We start from the raw sequence: 17614 nt of genomic DNA on the forward strand, positions 1-17614 counted from the left end.
TCATTACAAGTGCACACACACACACACACGCATATGGACACCTAAATCCTGCAGCAAAGGTTGTAGGAAATTTCAGTTCACTTTTTTTAATTATTTATATCATGTGTCAACTTGTCTTTTTAACAGGCAGCAGTGACTCAAGATGGGTTGTGCATCTTCAGCTCAGCAAGGCCCAAGCGTAAGTTGTTTTCTTAGTCTTTGATCTTTTGGAGATCTTCTAGAGATCACAGCATTGGTGATGTGGATGTCTTTAGTTTCGACTCTTTCACCTATTTGTCCAGGGAAAAAATACTTTAACAATTTAGGGGGCTATATACTTTTCAAGCTTGCTTGCATGAAAATAACACTCTTTAATCTGTTTTGCATTGAACTCTATGCAAATTTTTTTTGGGGGGGCTCTTTTATCACTTTTGGGGGCTAATTCGCTCCGAGCCCCCATTTATTTTTTTCACTGTATTTGTCAATTGAAATTACATCTGTCTATAGAGTACCGTGCGGGTACTCAAGCATTCGACTACACGTCGCAGCCCTAATTCATTTGAAAGGGATATGATTTTGGTAATTCTAGTTTATTTTTGTTTTATTTTAAATATTCAGAAGATATTAAACAAGTGAAGAGAAAATGAAAATAAGGCAATCTGTTTTACAGATTATCATTGTACAATCTTCCTACACTGAAGAATGTACAGTATGTACTACTGAGAGAAATATTAGTGCACTTTGGAGGGTACAATAAGAATGAAATGCAAAAATCAGCATGATGGCATCACATTCATTTCATATCTCATTGTCCCTCTACCTTTAATAATTTACAGGCATATCCAAAACAGCCTCCTAAGGCACCTCCACCTCAGCAACAACAAGTTCAACCACAGAGAGCTAACCCTCCACCACCACAACCACAAGCACAACCTCAAGTACATGTACACCAACAATCTATGCAGATGAGTACATCGACAGGGCCACCACCAGTACAACAGCAACCACCACCTCCTCCTCCACAACAGACAGCAGTAAGTGTTTCATGTGCACCATCTCATTTTGTTGGATCTTGGAACTTTTTTTCAGATAGATCTGCATGAGAAAAAAGGAAATAATACAGGCATTATCTGGAGAGTTCTGGTGGGATTGTAGCTTACATATACTTAATTCTTTGACATTACATGGCCTGTTCTATTTCTTGATGGGCCTTAAGAATTGGCATTCAAGCTTCCAATAGATTGATCTTTTTTATTGAAAAATTAATCACAATTGAATTATATGTACGGCCAGTAGTCTTCAAATTTAAAAATACGATTTAGAATACTGGGTATAATCGTACTTGCAACTGTCTCATTCAGAGCTTTATCAGATGTTTTGGATGTTTAGAGACTATGACTTGGACCTTGATATTGTGTACAGCTATTGTATATTCATACAATCTTAAGAAAATGACATGCATCACATAGAAATGCAGTCAAATCCTGGCTAATTATGAGTCCTTCTCTCTACATGTATACCCACTGAGACACATTTCATGACATTCTGTTTTCTGTTCTTGATTTATCAGACTCCCGAGCATGCTGACATCACTGAAGAGCTGGTGAACTCCCTCCTTGAGCTTGATAGTCAGATTGCCATGCTTGAGAGCCGTAACGTCTTCAAGCAGTATCAGATGAAAAAGGAACAGAGCCAGAAGGTGGACGGACAGGTCAAATCAATGACGGTTATGCATCAACAACTTGATGCTCAAACGTAAGTACTTTCATTAAAGGTAAAGACCAGTATTGGAAACGCCCCAATTTCACAAAATGAAATGGAAGCTCTTATTACCAATCATGTGAAAGAATATGTTTTGACTAATACATGATGATACAAATTTTGCCGGGAAACCGCCTACTAATTGTTATATTTGGTAAATTAGTTTATCTATTGGTGTGTGAGAGATAAACGCACGTGTCGCGCACGTGTCCGTATTCCCATATACATCTTTCTGTGTACAGTGCTTGTAACTTTACCCAAGACTGGGCCAAATTTCTTGTCATTTTGATGATTCCAGAACCTTGCAGTACACACCAATAATTATATGCTAGATGATCAACTTTTTCTGATCCATTCCACAACGTTTCTTTCACAATACAATCGCATGACCATAACTGGTCTTTACCTTTAATGTCACATGACATGTTAGTACACAGGTTACAGGTTTTTTCTTCTTCTCTTTTCCTCATACGAGGCATTTTATTACTTTATATCATTTTAACAACATTGCTTATAGAGTTTGATTACAACAATATACATACAAAATCAACAGACTGATAAAATAAAATAGGGGGGGGGGGAGCAAAAAGATAGTGGAAGGGGAAGATCAAGGCATGAATAAAAATGAGTTAAAGGCTTTCACAGGTTAAAGGTAGATGGAGCTTGAATGTCAATAAGATGGTGAAAAGAGACAGCTCTTGTAAAAACCAAAGCAAGAAGAAGGATAAAAAAAATGATTTTCTCAGCGTTTGGGTACATATTTAGCATAATCCAGGAGCACTCAAACTTTCATTTATTATTACTCCGGAGTAACGTAACAAGTGATCTGTACTGTTAGCTGGCAAATTTATCATCCCCCGCTTTTTTAACTGGTATTTTACCATGCTTTCTTCTTCAAATTTTAAAAGGAATCAAGAAATAATAGTGCTAGAGATTGAAACTGATAATAAACATGATCTTGATTTTGAAAAAGAAACAAATATTACTTATTTTATACATTTTTGTTGTTGTTTGCATAGGAAAAAAGAATATGAAGATGTGGTGAACTTGCAGCACAACACATCAGTGCGACAGATGTGGTCTCAACAACAGTTTGATGCACAGATGAGCAAAGAACAACAGGTAAAGTGTTCAATGAAGTTGTGGGACACAAAATTTGCTAGCATACATTTAATGAGCACAGACCTCTATAATTTGATTGGCAAATATGACCAAAACACATAACACACAAACAAAATAATGATGAAAATAAAAAAAATCTACACTGCCTATGCAAATATGCCTTTAATTATTGTAGTCAATTTACGTGTAAATTAGTGCATAAATGTAGCAAGTCTTACATGTACTTTAATTGTCATTTCATTATCATTATCTGAAGTTCCACAGAGATCTGTTTAAATGTATGTGCATGTACATTATGAAGTTTATGCTTGTTTTACTTATCCCTTACTTTGTGTTTTCCCCACACTTCTTACCTACAGTATATATGTGAATTATACATGTGTGAAGATGACTCTATCCAAACAGTGATTACAAAAGTATCAACGTTTAAAGGGGGTGTAGCATGGCAAATACTGTTTAACGCCATCTACACCTTTTTTTGGACAACTGCATGGGAAAGATATATAGTCTCCTCATGCTACACCCCTTTAAGTCTGTTCTACTATCGTGTGCAACGTGATAGAACCATAGAAGTAAATTTTTGGTTTACTGTTGAATGCTTGTACAGTGTCATTAAAGAACTATTCTTGCACATGAAATTGTAACACTAGACAACTGTTTGGTTTACAAGTTATGTGTCCCTTGTAATATGAGATGCACTCAACCAACATGCTGGTATTTGGACTTAATCTTAACTGACAGTGTTGAATACATGCACTGTAGGTTGTTTTGTCTGTGTCGATTGCTATATTTATTATCATGTAAAGTTGATGTTTGCCCCTTTTTTATGTAGTTTTGTGTCTTGATCTCTTCTTTAAACATAAAGTTCGGCGGCCAAGAACAACAGGTATATGAGATGAGATATAGCCATAAAATTTCTCTACATCACCCTCTATTAAATATGCATGGCATGGATCATTTTCCTTCTATTATCTATCTTATCGGATTACACATGTTTGATACATTTTTTATTTTTGTTCATATGATATTCTGTTTTTACAGTTTTCTATACCAGTAAATGTAAAACAGCCAGGGCCCTTTGCATAAATTTTCCACTAATGGTAACTTTGGCATCAATGTTAGCTACCATTGCAACATCATTCATTAGCCAATCAAATGATATTTTCCATGGTAGTTACCATTACCATCATCAATGTTAAGTGTTATGCAATGCGGCCCAGAAAGACCCTTTAAAAGATGTATGATGCTTGTAGATTCATACTACGCATGCTAGACATCAGACATGCATGCTATCAGAATTATCAGATTTGACCTTCAGTAATAATAATAATAACAATCTTTTAAAGTCCACTCCAAATTTTATTAAGTTAAACAGAAAATGGAAATTCTTTTTGCCCAACTGATTGTGAGCCTGGCAGGCACTGAGCAGCGCCAGATCAAAGTTGCTATATCCCTTATTGTTGAACGCCAAACAAGGTAGCAGCAACTCCCGTCTTTTAACGTCTTTTGGTATGACGCGGCCGGGGTTCGAACCCACGACCTCCCAGTTGTGAGGCGGACCGGACGCTCTACTGACTGAGCCAACGATGGTATGGCGTAGCAATATGAATGCAATTTTGTGCCAAAAAGTAAAGGATAATGCTAATACAATGACTACACAAATCCGTTGTAATCCCCTCTTCAGGAATAACATTGTAAAGACAAGTACTCAACTTCATAAATACACCGCTTTTGTCATAATACGTACAGTGCGTCTCAAAAAATTAACATTTTGAATTTTTTCAAATTAATATTTGGGGGGACTCTCCAACTTTAATCTATTTTGAGACACATTGTAGTATGCATGCTTATCATCATCATCATCATCATTCCTTATTACCAAACACATATTGCCTACCATATTCTGCAATCCATATAATGCACTATGATTGCTGCATATATTTTTATGTTAAAAGGTCTCTAAAAGAATTAAAAAACAATTGTACATGTATTTCATCACTTTGTCATAGGATCTATTATTAATTTGTTAAAATCAAAACAGGAAATGCCAGATCAAGTTTACATTCATTATTTGTATAAACTAAATGTACATAGCTTTCATTTTCAATTTTGTGCATTGAAGTAGTGTCACTTAGTTTTTATTTCATCATACTTCCTTACACATTGAAAACACAATACATATCTTGTGACTGATACATGTAGTTCTTTTTATGTATCTGCCTTGTTTAGTAGGCCTATTCACTTTCACTTTCTATATAAAACCATTACTTCATAGTTAGTTCTTATTACTTTCTCCTCCAGTAAATGAATGCCTTGTTGTGACTCTACTTGCTGAATCGGTACTTAATTTGGTATATTAATGGACTTAGAAATATTTCCTACAGTGTGCATTGTACATTTTATTTTATTTTTTTCTTCTTAGTGTTTCTTTTTCTAATTTTTCTTCTTCTCTTTTTTTAAAAGAAGTGAAGGAGTTAGCAAGTTACTGTGTAGTCCTCCTGTCCAGGAAAAAGGACCGTTGTTCACATGACTATATATTCAATGTGTTACTGGTTGTTCTGGTTTGAAAATCCTTACAAAATACAGAAATATCCATGCATCTAGGATTATTAATGATTCTGAAGCTAACACTGACACTTTCTAATGGTGTTGGTGATGTAAGAATATGGAAGATCTATTGAGACAAGTATAGCAAGTGAAAATACTTAGTGATAACAAGGTATAGATAATTTTGTCTGTTTGGAGCCAGAAGGGTGTCAACTTCTACAAGTTTTCACAATTTTACACAGAAATAATATCCGTCTGGCTTTGAATAAATGATTTATAATAATTTACATTCTCGTACAATTTGTATCGGCCTGTTTGAATATCATGGTCAATAAATCGATATTTAAATTTGATTTTTTTTTTTTTTTTTTTTTTTTTTTATAAATAATTTTTTTGTTTAATTTTTTTTTAAATTAATTAATTTAATTATTATTATTTTTTGTTTCCAGGAATACATGGATGCTCTCAATAAGCAGGAGATTCACCAGAAGCAATTGGCAGCTCTAAGCCAGCAGTTCACATTGCTCACTAACGAAGTAACGGCATTAAAGACAGACAAAACTAGCCTTCAAGGATTATATGAGAAACAAGATGCTACCCTTGGTGAGTGGATATATCTAGGATCATGTAAAAGGAATAAAATGTTGCTTTGAGTGAAAGCAAAATATTTAGACACACAAATCAGTTAGAGTTTGTGAATACATTAAAAAAAGGGGGGAAAAGTCATGGAATTATTAGGCTTAAATCATGTAAAATGTCCAAACGTATTATTCTACCATGTGATTATGATGTCATACTCTCTCTCTCTCAAGATATCTTATTGGTATTATGGTCTCACACATCCTCTTAAGAAATGTTTGTCTCTCATCAGTTTTCTACAGGCGACAAGGAAAGTAACAATATTGTCTACCTGGTATTAAAAGTCCCATAAAGTAAACCCTATTGAAATTTAACAAGTCTGTTTCTACAGTAACACAAGAAACTGTACATTTGCAGAGCTAACAGAATGTACCACGTACACTGGATATCAGGAAAGTCGGCGTTGTGTGCAGTAATGCATTGTGTCATGTGACCTTAACCGCCAATGCTACCGCAAACATAACATAACATAACATGACGCCTGGCTGGAATGCTCCTCGGGAGTGGAGAATGCATACATTATGTGCGGGTAAGCCTGAATCCGATGACCGGGGTAATAATATATATCTGTAAAGCGCTCTAAGAGGGCCTTCGGTCCTGAAAAGCGCTATATAAGAACTACTAATATTATTATAACTACAGAGATGAGAAGGCGAGCATACCTGGAAGAAGGCACGACTATTGTTTATTTCAATTCATATCCTTTACCTTTACCTTTACAGCAAGTATTTTTGACGGCAAGTATGGCAGTGATGCCGAGTACAGGCTGGAGTCTGAGCTAGACATGCTGCTAGAACGTAAGCAGAGAGTGGCCGTAGCACGCTATAAGTGGAACAACTCACATACCCTGGCCAAGCATGCTTGCGGCCAGCTAAGCTTTGGTATTAGAAGATGGGCAGATGTTCTGCAAATACCAGCACAGTAAGCATAATCTTGTGTTTCATTGATGTTTGGTTTTTTAAAAATCAACAGCTGAAATAGATTTATAATTCAATTTTGACATTGTACAATAATAATTCTTGCAAACCTAATTGTTCTTTTGAAAATAATTTTTCAGCTATCAATATCCTCATGTATACATGTACATCTTGATCAACAAACATGTGAAATATATTGAAAGCATGTCTCCCGAGGAAGAATAAAATTGAATTGAAAAGAATTTCATTAGCCAACTCATAAATCTGCATTTGGAGAATATCACCATCATACAATACAAGTATGTACCTGCTACAAAATTTAGAATTTATCCATTTTAATTATTACTACTCACACAGGAACACCCAGATTAGATATCAGTTTGCTGCTGAAGCTCGTAACAACCTCGTGGCCGCCGCGCAGAACATCAAGACGTCCCAGCAGTACTTGAACACCATCAAGTTTCCTTACTGCACACCGGACGAGATAGAGACGCTGAACAAGGCCATCGCGAACATCTTCTCCGACATGATGCATCCTGACAGGCATAAGCATGCCATGGAGTGTTATGTAACGGTCTACAAGCGATCGGCTGCACTCATACAGTGGTTTGAGCATGTAAGTCACTGTTATCTCCTTTCATTTAGTGTAAACATAATTAAGTAATATTGACTGCCTTCAGGGCAATACGACATATACCGCCCAACCGAAGTTGAGGGTGATATATGACAAGTCGTATTGCCCTGAATTAGGCAGTCAATATTGCTATTATTAACCACTTCAGACATCTAGAGCAAACAAGAAACTCTTACCATCTTACACTCTTAAATTAAGTTTAAAAAAGTAGCCTACACTGCACAGGGTTTCCTAGCATGAAAAGTTGCAAAAACGTCTTCAGGAAAAGTGCTCACTATCACCCCTGTAGTATAGACATGAACCCATCCTACAAATTCACATAGGGTCATTTTGCATATCAGGTATATTTCTGCTGTGGATTACTACATTTCCTTGTAATATCTTAGAGTGATGTGATATCTTTTGCAAACTTTATGAAAAGCTAAATGGACATCCATTGATATACATCAGTGTAGTTACTTTCAAAATTATGTTCTTTTGGATAATGTTAAGAATTTGTAATGCTTAAGGACAATTTCTTGTACTCAAGGTCGAAAGTAATTTCTGCTTCTTCTGTTGAATCTCCATATATACATCTTGAGAGAGTCAACCATAGATAAAATATGCTTGTCTAAGAAAATAATTTTTTTTCTATATTAATTATGCTTTTCAGTTTATCTCAGTGGAATTTACTTCATACATGTATGCCCATATGTATACTGTATTTCTCTAAATAATGCCAGGAGTCATTCAAGGTTAAAGGTCATAAATGTTAATTTCTGAAATCACAGGCTTTAGCTTTCTAATCATGATATCTCAAGAATCATGTATAAAGCTATGAACTTTACACACTTGAAAGTATGCAATGGCATTAGCAGACCTGCCAACCAGTACGATTTAATCGTATTTAGTACGATTTTTAGAAGCAAATACGACAGTACGATTTTCCTTAATAAAATACGATTTTCAAAAAAAAAAAAAAAAAAAAAAAAAGACGATTTTTTTTTTTTTTTTTTTTTTTTTTTAAATTAATATTTTGTGTGTGCGTCCGCCATTTTCAATGGCAAAATCTCTATTCTGTCCAATAAAGTATCCTACATGCATCTCACATCGGCAATTTGGGGATGTTTATTGGTTCATCGAACACACCAGTCGTGACGAAATAATGCATATTCAACCAATGATTAATAAAAAAAATTCTTCCTGTAGGTAGAAACTGTAAGAGGCATCGATCCGCGTAACAATCCGTGTTTATTTTCAAGAATACAACTTTTGTCAGTAAAATACAACTTTTGACACTAAAGAATACAGTTTTTGAACTCCAGAGGTTGGCAGGTCTGCATTAGGGAAACAAACTTAAGATTTGGGGGGAAGTAGGTCAAGGGTCATAAGGTCAATTCCATGAAATGTTGGGTTTCTAGCCTTGTTTTCATGAAATCTGAAGTACCATTTGAGAAGATTGACCTAAACCTTGGTATAAGTATGTATCAACATAGAGCGACAAAATGAGTAGATTAGGGGGTTATTGGGTCAGAGGTTGGAGGTCATGAGTGACAAACATAGTGCACTAAAAAGGTTACTACAATAGTAAAATATGTTTAGGATGCAAACCCACACCCCTCTCTTATACTTGCAATTAGACCTGTTTGTATTCTTGTACTCGGAACAGGTGATCAACAAGACAATCAATAAAGACTTAGAGAAGACGGCAAAGAACTGTGCTTCAAAACAGAAAGAACTCAAGATGGAGAGAATGAAACTTGTTCAGGAGAAGGTCAAGGAGAAACTAGGTGCAGATGTCGCATCTCGCTTGCAGGCAAGGTCACAAGCCAATGGTATGTTGATTTCTTTTTTGAATAAACGTTGTATGTCCTAGAGTTGGCTTTGTAACATACTTGTCCTTAGTTCATTAGCAATGTAAGCCTATGCATGCAAGTAAACTATCTATTTTGAACAACCAATCTTTCGGTACATTACGGTACATTACGTTAGATTACAGTACATTACGGTACATTACGGTACATTACGTTACATTACATTACATTACGGTACATTACGGTACATTACGTTACATTACAGTACATTACGTTACATTACGGTACGTTATAAGTAAATTTCTGTAAATAGGCGGTGTCACACAGAGGCCATAAATCCGGATTTTAGTTATCCAGATTTTAGTTATCCTCTTGATTGCTGTCTGTCATCAATATTATCCTTTCAAAAATCCTCTAACGAAGCAAAAAAATTCTCCATTGAAAGGATTTTTCAAGGGATTTTTCTGTTTGACACCGCCTGTTGACTTGTGTGTGTTTTATTCTTTTGTTTATGTTGTAGATGCTGAGCTCATAGAAGACAAGGATGAACCTGAGTTAGCCATGTTGGTCGATGCAGACTCAGTCTCACAGGCAGGGGATGTCGGTGTTGCCCCGGTAAGTTGTCACCCTTCACCTCCTTTTTTCTATCCAATTGGCAATCGCTTACACTGCACAGAGGAAATGAGTTTACATTTTATTTTCACAAGTTTTCTTTGTATTTTCTTTATATTATGAAATGATGTTCAAATTTGAATTCGATTTGAAAGTGAAATTATAGGCCTACATACGGTACATGAAAGACTATTTCAAATTTAGTTGAAAAAATAATGCATGAGATTAGGTAGGTTGTTTTTTACACCATGTTCTACATGTACCAGCATTTGCCAAACTGGCCTGAAACAAAAGAGAGAATGAAGTGCACTTTTATTCAGGATGTACATTATTCCAGTCACAAATTTAGATAGACTGTGTTTATATGATGTAATAGAATCATCAGTTAGTTTAGATGTGGTATAAACATTCGTGGATCATCACCCCCCCCCCCCCCAATCTATACTCTCAAATCTATTCCTCATTTGTCTCTTTGTTTTATATTTATTTGGTTGATCTGTAGGAGGGAAGTACTGAGATGAATGCACCTACTCCTCTAGGGCTTGAAGACCTTGCTCCTACCCCAGCCATGGATGACATCTTTGGTAAGCATCATCTTGTTAAATTAAACCTCTTCAGTCTTGAGGATCGATGGACAATGCATGTACCGAACTCAATTTTGTTTATTTGATGCAATAATTGGGAAAGTCTAGCCACTGGCACTGCCTCTCCAGGGGGGTGTTTCACAAAGACTAAGATCGATTTTAAGTTGGACTTAACTATAGCAGGCAGTTTATGCCACTGTTTGCTCTCACCATTTATTGTCATTGGTTTCTCAAGGGACGTACCAATCGTGGTCACACATCTACAGAATTTAAATTTTTTGATATTTGATGATTGAAGGGAAAAATATTTCCTATAGATCATAATTGAGAGACAAATAGTGAGAGCAACCAGTGGCATGAATAGCCTGCCATAGTTAAGAACAACTTTAAGTCGATCCTAGTCTTTGTGAAACATCCCCCTGGACAGCACCAAACAAGCTTTTGAGGAGATAACTGCATCAAGTATCGAGTATCAAGTAAAAGAACAACTATCCAGTAACAATTTTATTAATCTGGACCCTTGTAGTAGATACTCTATCATGCATCAAATATGAGAGGGATGACCAAGTGGGATAAACCAGCAGTTATTGTTTGATGCTACCCATAAAGCTTGCTAGTACATATCCTGCTGAACTGAAAACAATGCTCTTTACACAATAAATGTTTTATTATCCTTGAATATACCTGTTTTTCAGAGACATAGTGAAAAGAGTGGAGTATTGACCTCCTTTCAAAGTCCACAATTGCTCCCTTTGCTTGCTACACAATGGGTATAATTGATTGACGCATACACTATACAAAAGGGAGGGTGAGGCAGTTAGTTTTACATGGAGAGTGTGTAGTTGTGTGTGAGAGTATGTCTGTGTACAACTCTAATTTTTTTTACATGTAGGCCTACATGAACAACTTTATCATGTTTACAATGCAATATGAGAGTATAAATTATTATTGACTCAGGTAAATGATGTATTATTATTATACCTGTAACTAATATTATCACATGAGAACTTTTATCATACATTTTTTTTTTTTTTTTTTTAGGGGGGAGGGGGCTGTAATACAGAGTTTTGAGACTTTTCATGTATTGTTTTCAATCAAATTACTGTGATGGGATGATTATTTTCTTATTTCAGACATATCAGTGGCAAGTGTATTGCATGAATACCATAATGCAAAATTGTTTCATCTTAAACTCAATAAATACCTCTTTTCTTTTCAATTATGGCATGAAGGCAATTGTTTAATTTCCTATTTTCCATTGCTTGGTGCACTAAAATGTTTTTGAATCCTTTTGTTTTAGCCCTCTAGAATAAAATGTAAAAGTATAATGAGATTGGCTCTTCATATTGCTAACTTCAAGCTTATCCGGCCTTAGATCCTACTTTTTTTTTTTGTGCAAAGAGGTGATGGAACCTTGCTATTCCTACTCCAAGTGCAAGTCATTATCATTTTTCTCCTAATTTCCGGACCAGTAATAATAATAATAGGCATTTATATAGCGCCGTCTATCTAGACAGTTCTGTTCCGAGGTGCACAAATTAATTATTACCACGGCCTTAGCCTATCTGCCATTACAGTACTCTAGCATTTCAAGGAATTAATTCCTGCCAGGTACCCATTTACCTCACCTTGGTCAAGTGTGGCATATGTAGATTAATGTCTTGCCAAAGGACATTAGTGCCGTGTCAGGGATCGAACCACGACCTTCAACATTTCAAGTCAAGTGCTTAAACCACTCGACTACAACACTTTATGTAAAATTCTAATCTTGCAAAGAGGTGATGGAACCTTGCTATTCCTAATCCAGTGCAAGTCATTATCATTGTTCTCCTAATCCCCGGACCTGTAACCTTTACATATGTCTGCTTCCGATCACCAGGTAACATTGAGGAGTTGAAGAAGCAACACGACGAGCAGGTGAAGGAATACGAACGCCAGCAGGAGGTGAACAAGACCCGAGCAGACCAGGATCTACAGAGTAAGCTTGCCGCTCGTCGGTCCAGGCGACAACGCCAAGAGGCTCAGGAAGCCGAGATAGCAGCCATGCAGGGATCCACTCCGTACTAGAGTACCTGGTGTCCAGTCTTGACCAGAGGCACTGTCTGACCAGAGGCACTGACCAGTGGACAGACTGGTTTTGATTAATCATCTGCATTCTTCCATATTCAGGATGTTTACGCTGCCCAAGAGGAGTCATTTATACCTAATTGTCTCTCGATCCTCTCCAACCTTTTCAGTGTCTTGATCCTGCCTTCAGTCATGCATGCACATACATTCATATACAGCTGTACATATATCCATCATTATTTTTATTTGTATTCAGCTATTTTCTGAACTGCTCAAATTTTGTAATATGATACCTTGGAAATATACCTTGGAAGTAGGCATTTAAAGTTAAAAACTTATTTGCCTCTCGTTGACATCAGGATGAAGAATCTCTATTGGGACACATGTTTAGTGGCGCTGTAAAGCAGTTGACAAACATGGACAAGCGAAAGACTCTTCTGGGTCAAATTGATATTTTCTTAACGACCAAAATTTCGAAAAATTTGATTCTGAAACTCATCTGTTTAAAAAAAATATGAATCCTAAATATCAGTCATCGTCCTGGCAGAATGATTTGGATGAAGACTGGGTCACTATATGGGCATTAAAACTGTCGAACAGTGATGGAAAAGACATTTTTATCAGCTTGCTGATCTAATTATTTTGTAATCATTGGATACACCGTCCATTCCTGATGCATTGTCTTTCACATAGTTGACTTTCTGTATGTTTATACGATACGATTTGTGATTTTCGACAGATGATTTTAACTTGTATATAATTGGTGCAATGCTATGTAATCATACTTTGTTGGATGGGATATTTGACTCTGATTCTGTATATATATATATATATATATGTAATTATATATACTTTCATCACAGAACAATACTACATGTAAAAAGTTGTATTCACTGATTAAAAAGATTATTCATGAGGCATTTGTATGATTGATGCATTAAACAAACAATAAGGTCAGTATATATATAATTCATGATGATTAACTCCAGGTTTAATGGGTAAAGTTAGCCTACTGATTCATGGAGTACCAATTGTCAACCACCTCGTCCTGAAAAAAAATCACCATAATTCTATTACTGCATGACTAAATCGAAATCATATCGTTTTGACATTTCTCATTTTCATTTCATGACCAGATTCATTTCATTTTGTCACAGAATTATATTGATTTTCACAGAATAATGAGTTTGACATCTGGCACTTCATAAATCATTGGATGGAGTTAAACCAGGTTGAATTGAGTCAACCTACATGCATACATGTGTACATGCCTCATACTGTAAATTCATTAAATGATCCAAAAATCCAATGTTACATTCAAATACCTGAAGGAAAATAATGAATGGACACTATATATATATATATATATATATATATATATATATATATATATATATATATATATTTATATATATTTATATATATATACTAAATTGTTGTATTAACAAGAGATCTATGTATATATTTCTGAATATATGAATTGTGTAAATATATCTGGAGAAAGTAAAAAAAATCTTACCTATATATTTTTTACAATCCAAATAATTTCAGTATTATTGTCAATTTGAAAGCATTCCATTCATCTATATAATCAAGGGAGAAAAGTGAACATTTGTATATGTTCCTAGAATAATTCATGCTATATCACCTGTACAGTGTATATATGTGGTTGATAGAAATGTAATAGTGAATGTCAAGTTAATTTCCAGCATATTATACAGGTACATTTTTATTCTCTGCTATTTTACCTGTTTTAAAAATATGGTGTGCTATGCAGAAAAACTTTTGAATTTTCAGGAATTCATGTACATGCATGGAGTATCGGTACTGGTTTGCCCTGAAAATAATATATTATTAGAGGATTCCCATCACTTTTGTTGGAAACCAAAAAAATATGCTATGTGTGTGGCCAAAGAAATATTGATATTTGCTCCATGTGGAGATTGAAGCCCTTGAAAAACAAGACTTCAAAATACAGTTAAATAATTAGTGATTAGATTGGCATGATAACTCTATCTAATCTAATGTACAATAATCAGATCTGTAGCATAATTTGTATCATAATGTATTATTGCAGCTTTGCTCATTTCCTAATTTAGATTTAAAATTGTGTGCAGAGATTAGAGAATACTTGTATTTGATTCTAAACTCTGAAAAATATATTTTTTTTAGTGTAATCAGTATATGAATTTACCCCCTTTGTTCTGAATTGCAGACTCAATTTTCACATTCTAAATGTGTAATTTGACCCCTCAAAAAAAACATTTTTTTTTTTTTAGAAAGATAGAAAATTGGAATTTCCAACACTAATTGTGACAGTTTAATTTCCTTTCTTCGTCTACTTTTGTTTCCTTTATTTGTTATGTATAAAGTCACTAAAAGTAATGTGTAACATTTTTGGAAATGCTTCTACTCAATGAAGTAGAAAATGATTTGATACATTAGGGAATTTCTGGTTATAGTATACAAGATACAAGTACCGGTAGATATGATGTGTGTGTGACAATCACAACATGTTCTTTTAGAAGAATGGTGATCTTTGATACTGTTACTATTACCCACCACTTCTATGAGAATGCTAAACCAAATCATCAAATGGTGCCAAGATATGTTTCTTTTCTACAAAAGAAAATACCTGTTGTTCCCTTCTTGTGAAAGTGGACTTTTTATGTTCCTTGACATTATTTCAATTTAATTTTAAAGCATTAGCCCAGGACATGAGTAAGGTTGAAATAAGAGTTTTAATTACGACCTCTTGGCGAATTGGTGTTGATATAGTAAGCCACTTTGTTAAAAACAAACATTGATCTAGGAAAAATTATTTCAAAAGGATGTTAAAGCCTGTGTCATGAGTAAGGTTGAAATAAATGTTTTAATTACGGCCTCTTGGCTAAATCGGTGTTGAGTAGTAAGCCACTTTGTTCAAAACAAACATTAATCTAGGAAAAAAGTATTTTAAAAGGATGTTAATTTTTGGGATATTGGGAGCCTGAATGAAGATTGAACTTGTGCACAGCGTCCTGCATGGCAAGGGCTTCAATTCAAATGATATCTAAACTGAAGAAAAAAATCCACTATTTATCAGTTATTGATGGACATGAGATGAAAAGAATATTGAAATTGAATACCTCTTTGGAAAGTACATTATTTGATACCGGTACATTGAAATATGATGTATTTGTTGATTTGGGGCATAATATTTGTGAAAGGTGCATTATAAACGTGCAGCCTGAAAACATTCTTTTTGTACATATAGCTGAGTAAAGAGCATCGATCACATGATTGATGTTTATAACCTTGATGTCCTCGTTTGATTCATGTATTCAATCACTCAAAATCTGTATGTATATGTCATTCTAACCTTGTCTTTCACGTGTAGTACATGTATATGTGCATGGCTCAGATCAAGGGTACCCTTAGATTGAACACTGGGAAATTGTTTAATTATCCAAAACCATGAGACCCAGACACAAATTAGCATTTTTATATTAGAAAGTACCATTGGGGGAAGCTCCAAACAAGGTTTCAGCTTCATTGAGTTCAAATTAAAGATTTTAGAGCAATTTTATGATGTAAAAAGGCCTATTTTCAGCACTTTTAATGTTACATTCAAAACATGCACTAATTGGTTACCAGATTTTTTACTAATGGGATGCAAAACTTTTTTTTTTTTTTATCTTGATGTAGAATCTATGTAATAATTAACATTTCTGTTGAGTTAATTCCTATTATTTTACTTTCTTATTCCATTTACATGTGATACAATTTTTGTGATATGTACATAACTTTGGTGTCCTGCAAATTTCAAACTTTACTAACTGAAGAATGGTGCATAAATAATTGATTTATTTACAAGATTGCAATGTTATAATGTTTAGTTTCACTTTATCTTTGATTTCCCATCAGATCATTTCATTCTGGGTCATCGTTTTAAAAATATTTAGATTTCTGTAAATGGAAAATGTTTGGTGTCCTGCAGTTATGTACATACCAGTGCAACAGAATCTATACAAAAACATATTGTATTCTTTCAAAATGATAATGTAATGGTGTATATAGGTGAATGAAGAGCACTGATAACATTGGATTCCGCATTTTAACTTGTATGTGTTATTTAATCAACAATGAATGTGGACACCGAGTTATGTACGTGACAGTTATGTACATATTCCATGTTTTGTTTTTCCAATAAGACCACCTATATTTAGTTATTTTTCATGGTAAGGTAGTAAAAAATGTATAAGACATACACACATCTGATTTGGTGAGAAGAATATTACAAAATATTGCAGTTTGAACTTTTTCATGTCATGTACATAACTAAGACACCATTATGAAAAGACACCGAGTTATGTACGTTACTACCAATCAAAAATTTGAAATAATTATCATAAATAAATTTATTTATTCCATACAGCATGAATTGCACCCTTCTGCATTTTCATTTAAACAAACATTTATTGAATTTAAGGAACAAGAAGTTAAATATTATTTGAATATAGAACTACTTACTTTTGGTGTCCACAGTTATGTACGATTACATGTAAGTACAGAAATCTTACATTTCAGTAGTTTACAAACTATTTACACATTGCAAATTATGTTTCATTCAGGAAACACATCATTCCTTCAATTGAAGTCGTTGTTAGACTAATGCAAAACCATATCTGACAATGAGGCAAAGAGAAAGCATGTAGAGAATAAGATGTACTGTACATAACTCGGTGTCCACATTTGGTTTGGCCATATTCTAATAACTAAATTGAAAAAAGTTGATATGGCAATGGTTTTAAGTTTTGTTTACAGTATGTTTTAACATCTAATGTACTTTGTCAGAAAAATTAAAATCATAAGGGAAATATCAGCATGAAGTGGACACCGAGTTATGTACGTGACATTTTTGATGATGTGATATTTAGCTACTGATTGCCACTTAACGGCAATTTGTTAAGGTCTGAT

General features: G+C 34.5%; 1 protein-coding gene across 2 annotated transcripts in view; it reads left to right on the forward strand.

The window, feature by feature from the left end:
- LOC576686 (formin-like protein 6) overlaps nt 1-13991 on the forward strand; it is a 34513-nt gene extending 20522 nt beyond the window's left edge. Inside the window, exons 2-13 of one of the 2 annotated variants that reach the window (XM_030973167.1) lie at nt 127-178; nt 816-1013; nt 1550-1734; nt 2760-2862; nt 3728-3748; nt 5859-6012; nt 6771-6969; nt 7323-7581; nt 9248-9413; nt 9913-10007; nt 10507-10588; nt 12468-13991. In XM_030973167.1, the coding sequence (XP_030829027.1) occupies nt 143-178; nt 816-1013; nt 1550-1734; nt 2760-2862; nt 3728-3748; nt 5859-6012; nt 6771-6969; nt 7323-7581; nt 9248-9413; nt 9913-10007; nt 10507-10588; nt 12468-12655 (1686 nt within the window). In that variant the 5' untranslated portion in view covers nt 127-142 and the 3' untranslated portion in view covers nt 12656-13991. The remainder of the gene's footprint in view (nt 1-126; nt 179-815; nt 1014-1549; nt 1735-2759; nt 2863-3727; nt 3749-5858; nt 6013-6770; nt 6970-7322; nt 7582-9247; nt 9414-9912; nt 10008-10506; nt 10589-12467) is intronic. The other variant, XM_776967.4, reaches the window with a different exon arrangement.
- The last annotated feature ends 3623 nt before the right edge of the window (nt 13992-17614 follow it).

This window comes from Strongylocentrotus purpuratus, unplaced genomic scaffold, assembly GCF_000002235.5.
Source record: "Strongylocentrotus purpuratus isolate Spur 01 unplaced genomic scaffold, Spur_5.0 spur5_scaffold_6, whole genome shotgun sequence".
NCBI lineage: Eukaryota > Metazoa > Echinodermata > Echinoidea > Camarodonta > Strongylocentrotidae > Strongylocentrotus > Strongylocentrotus purpuratus.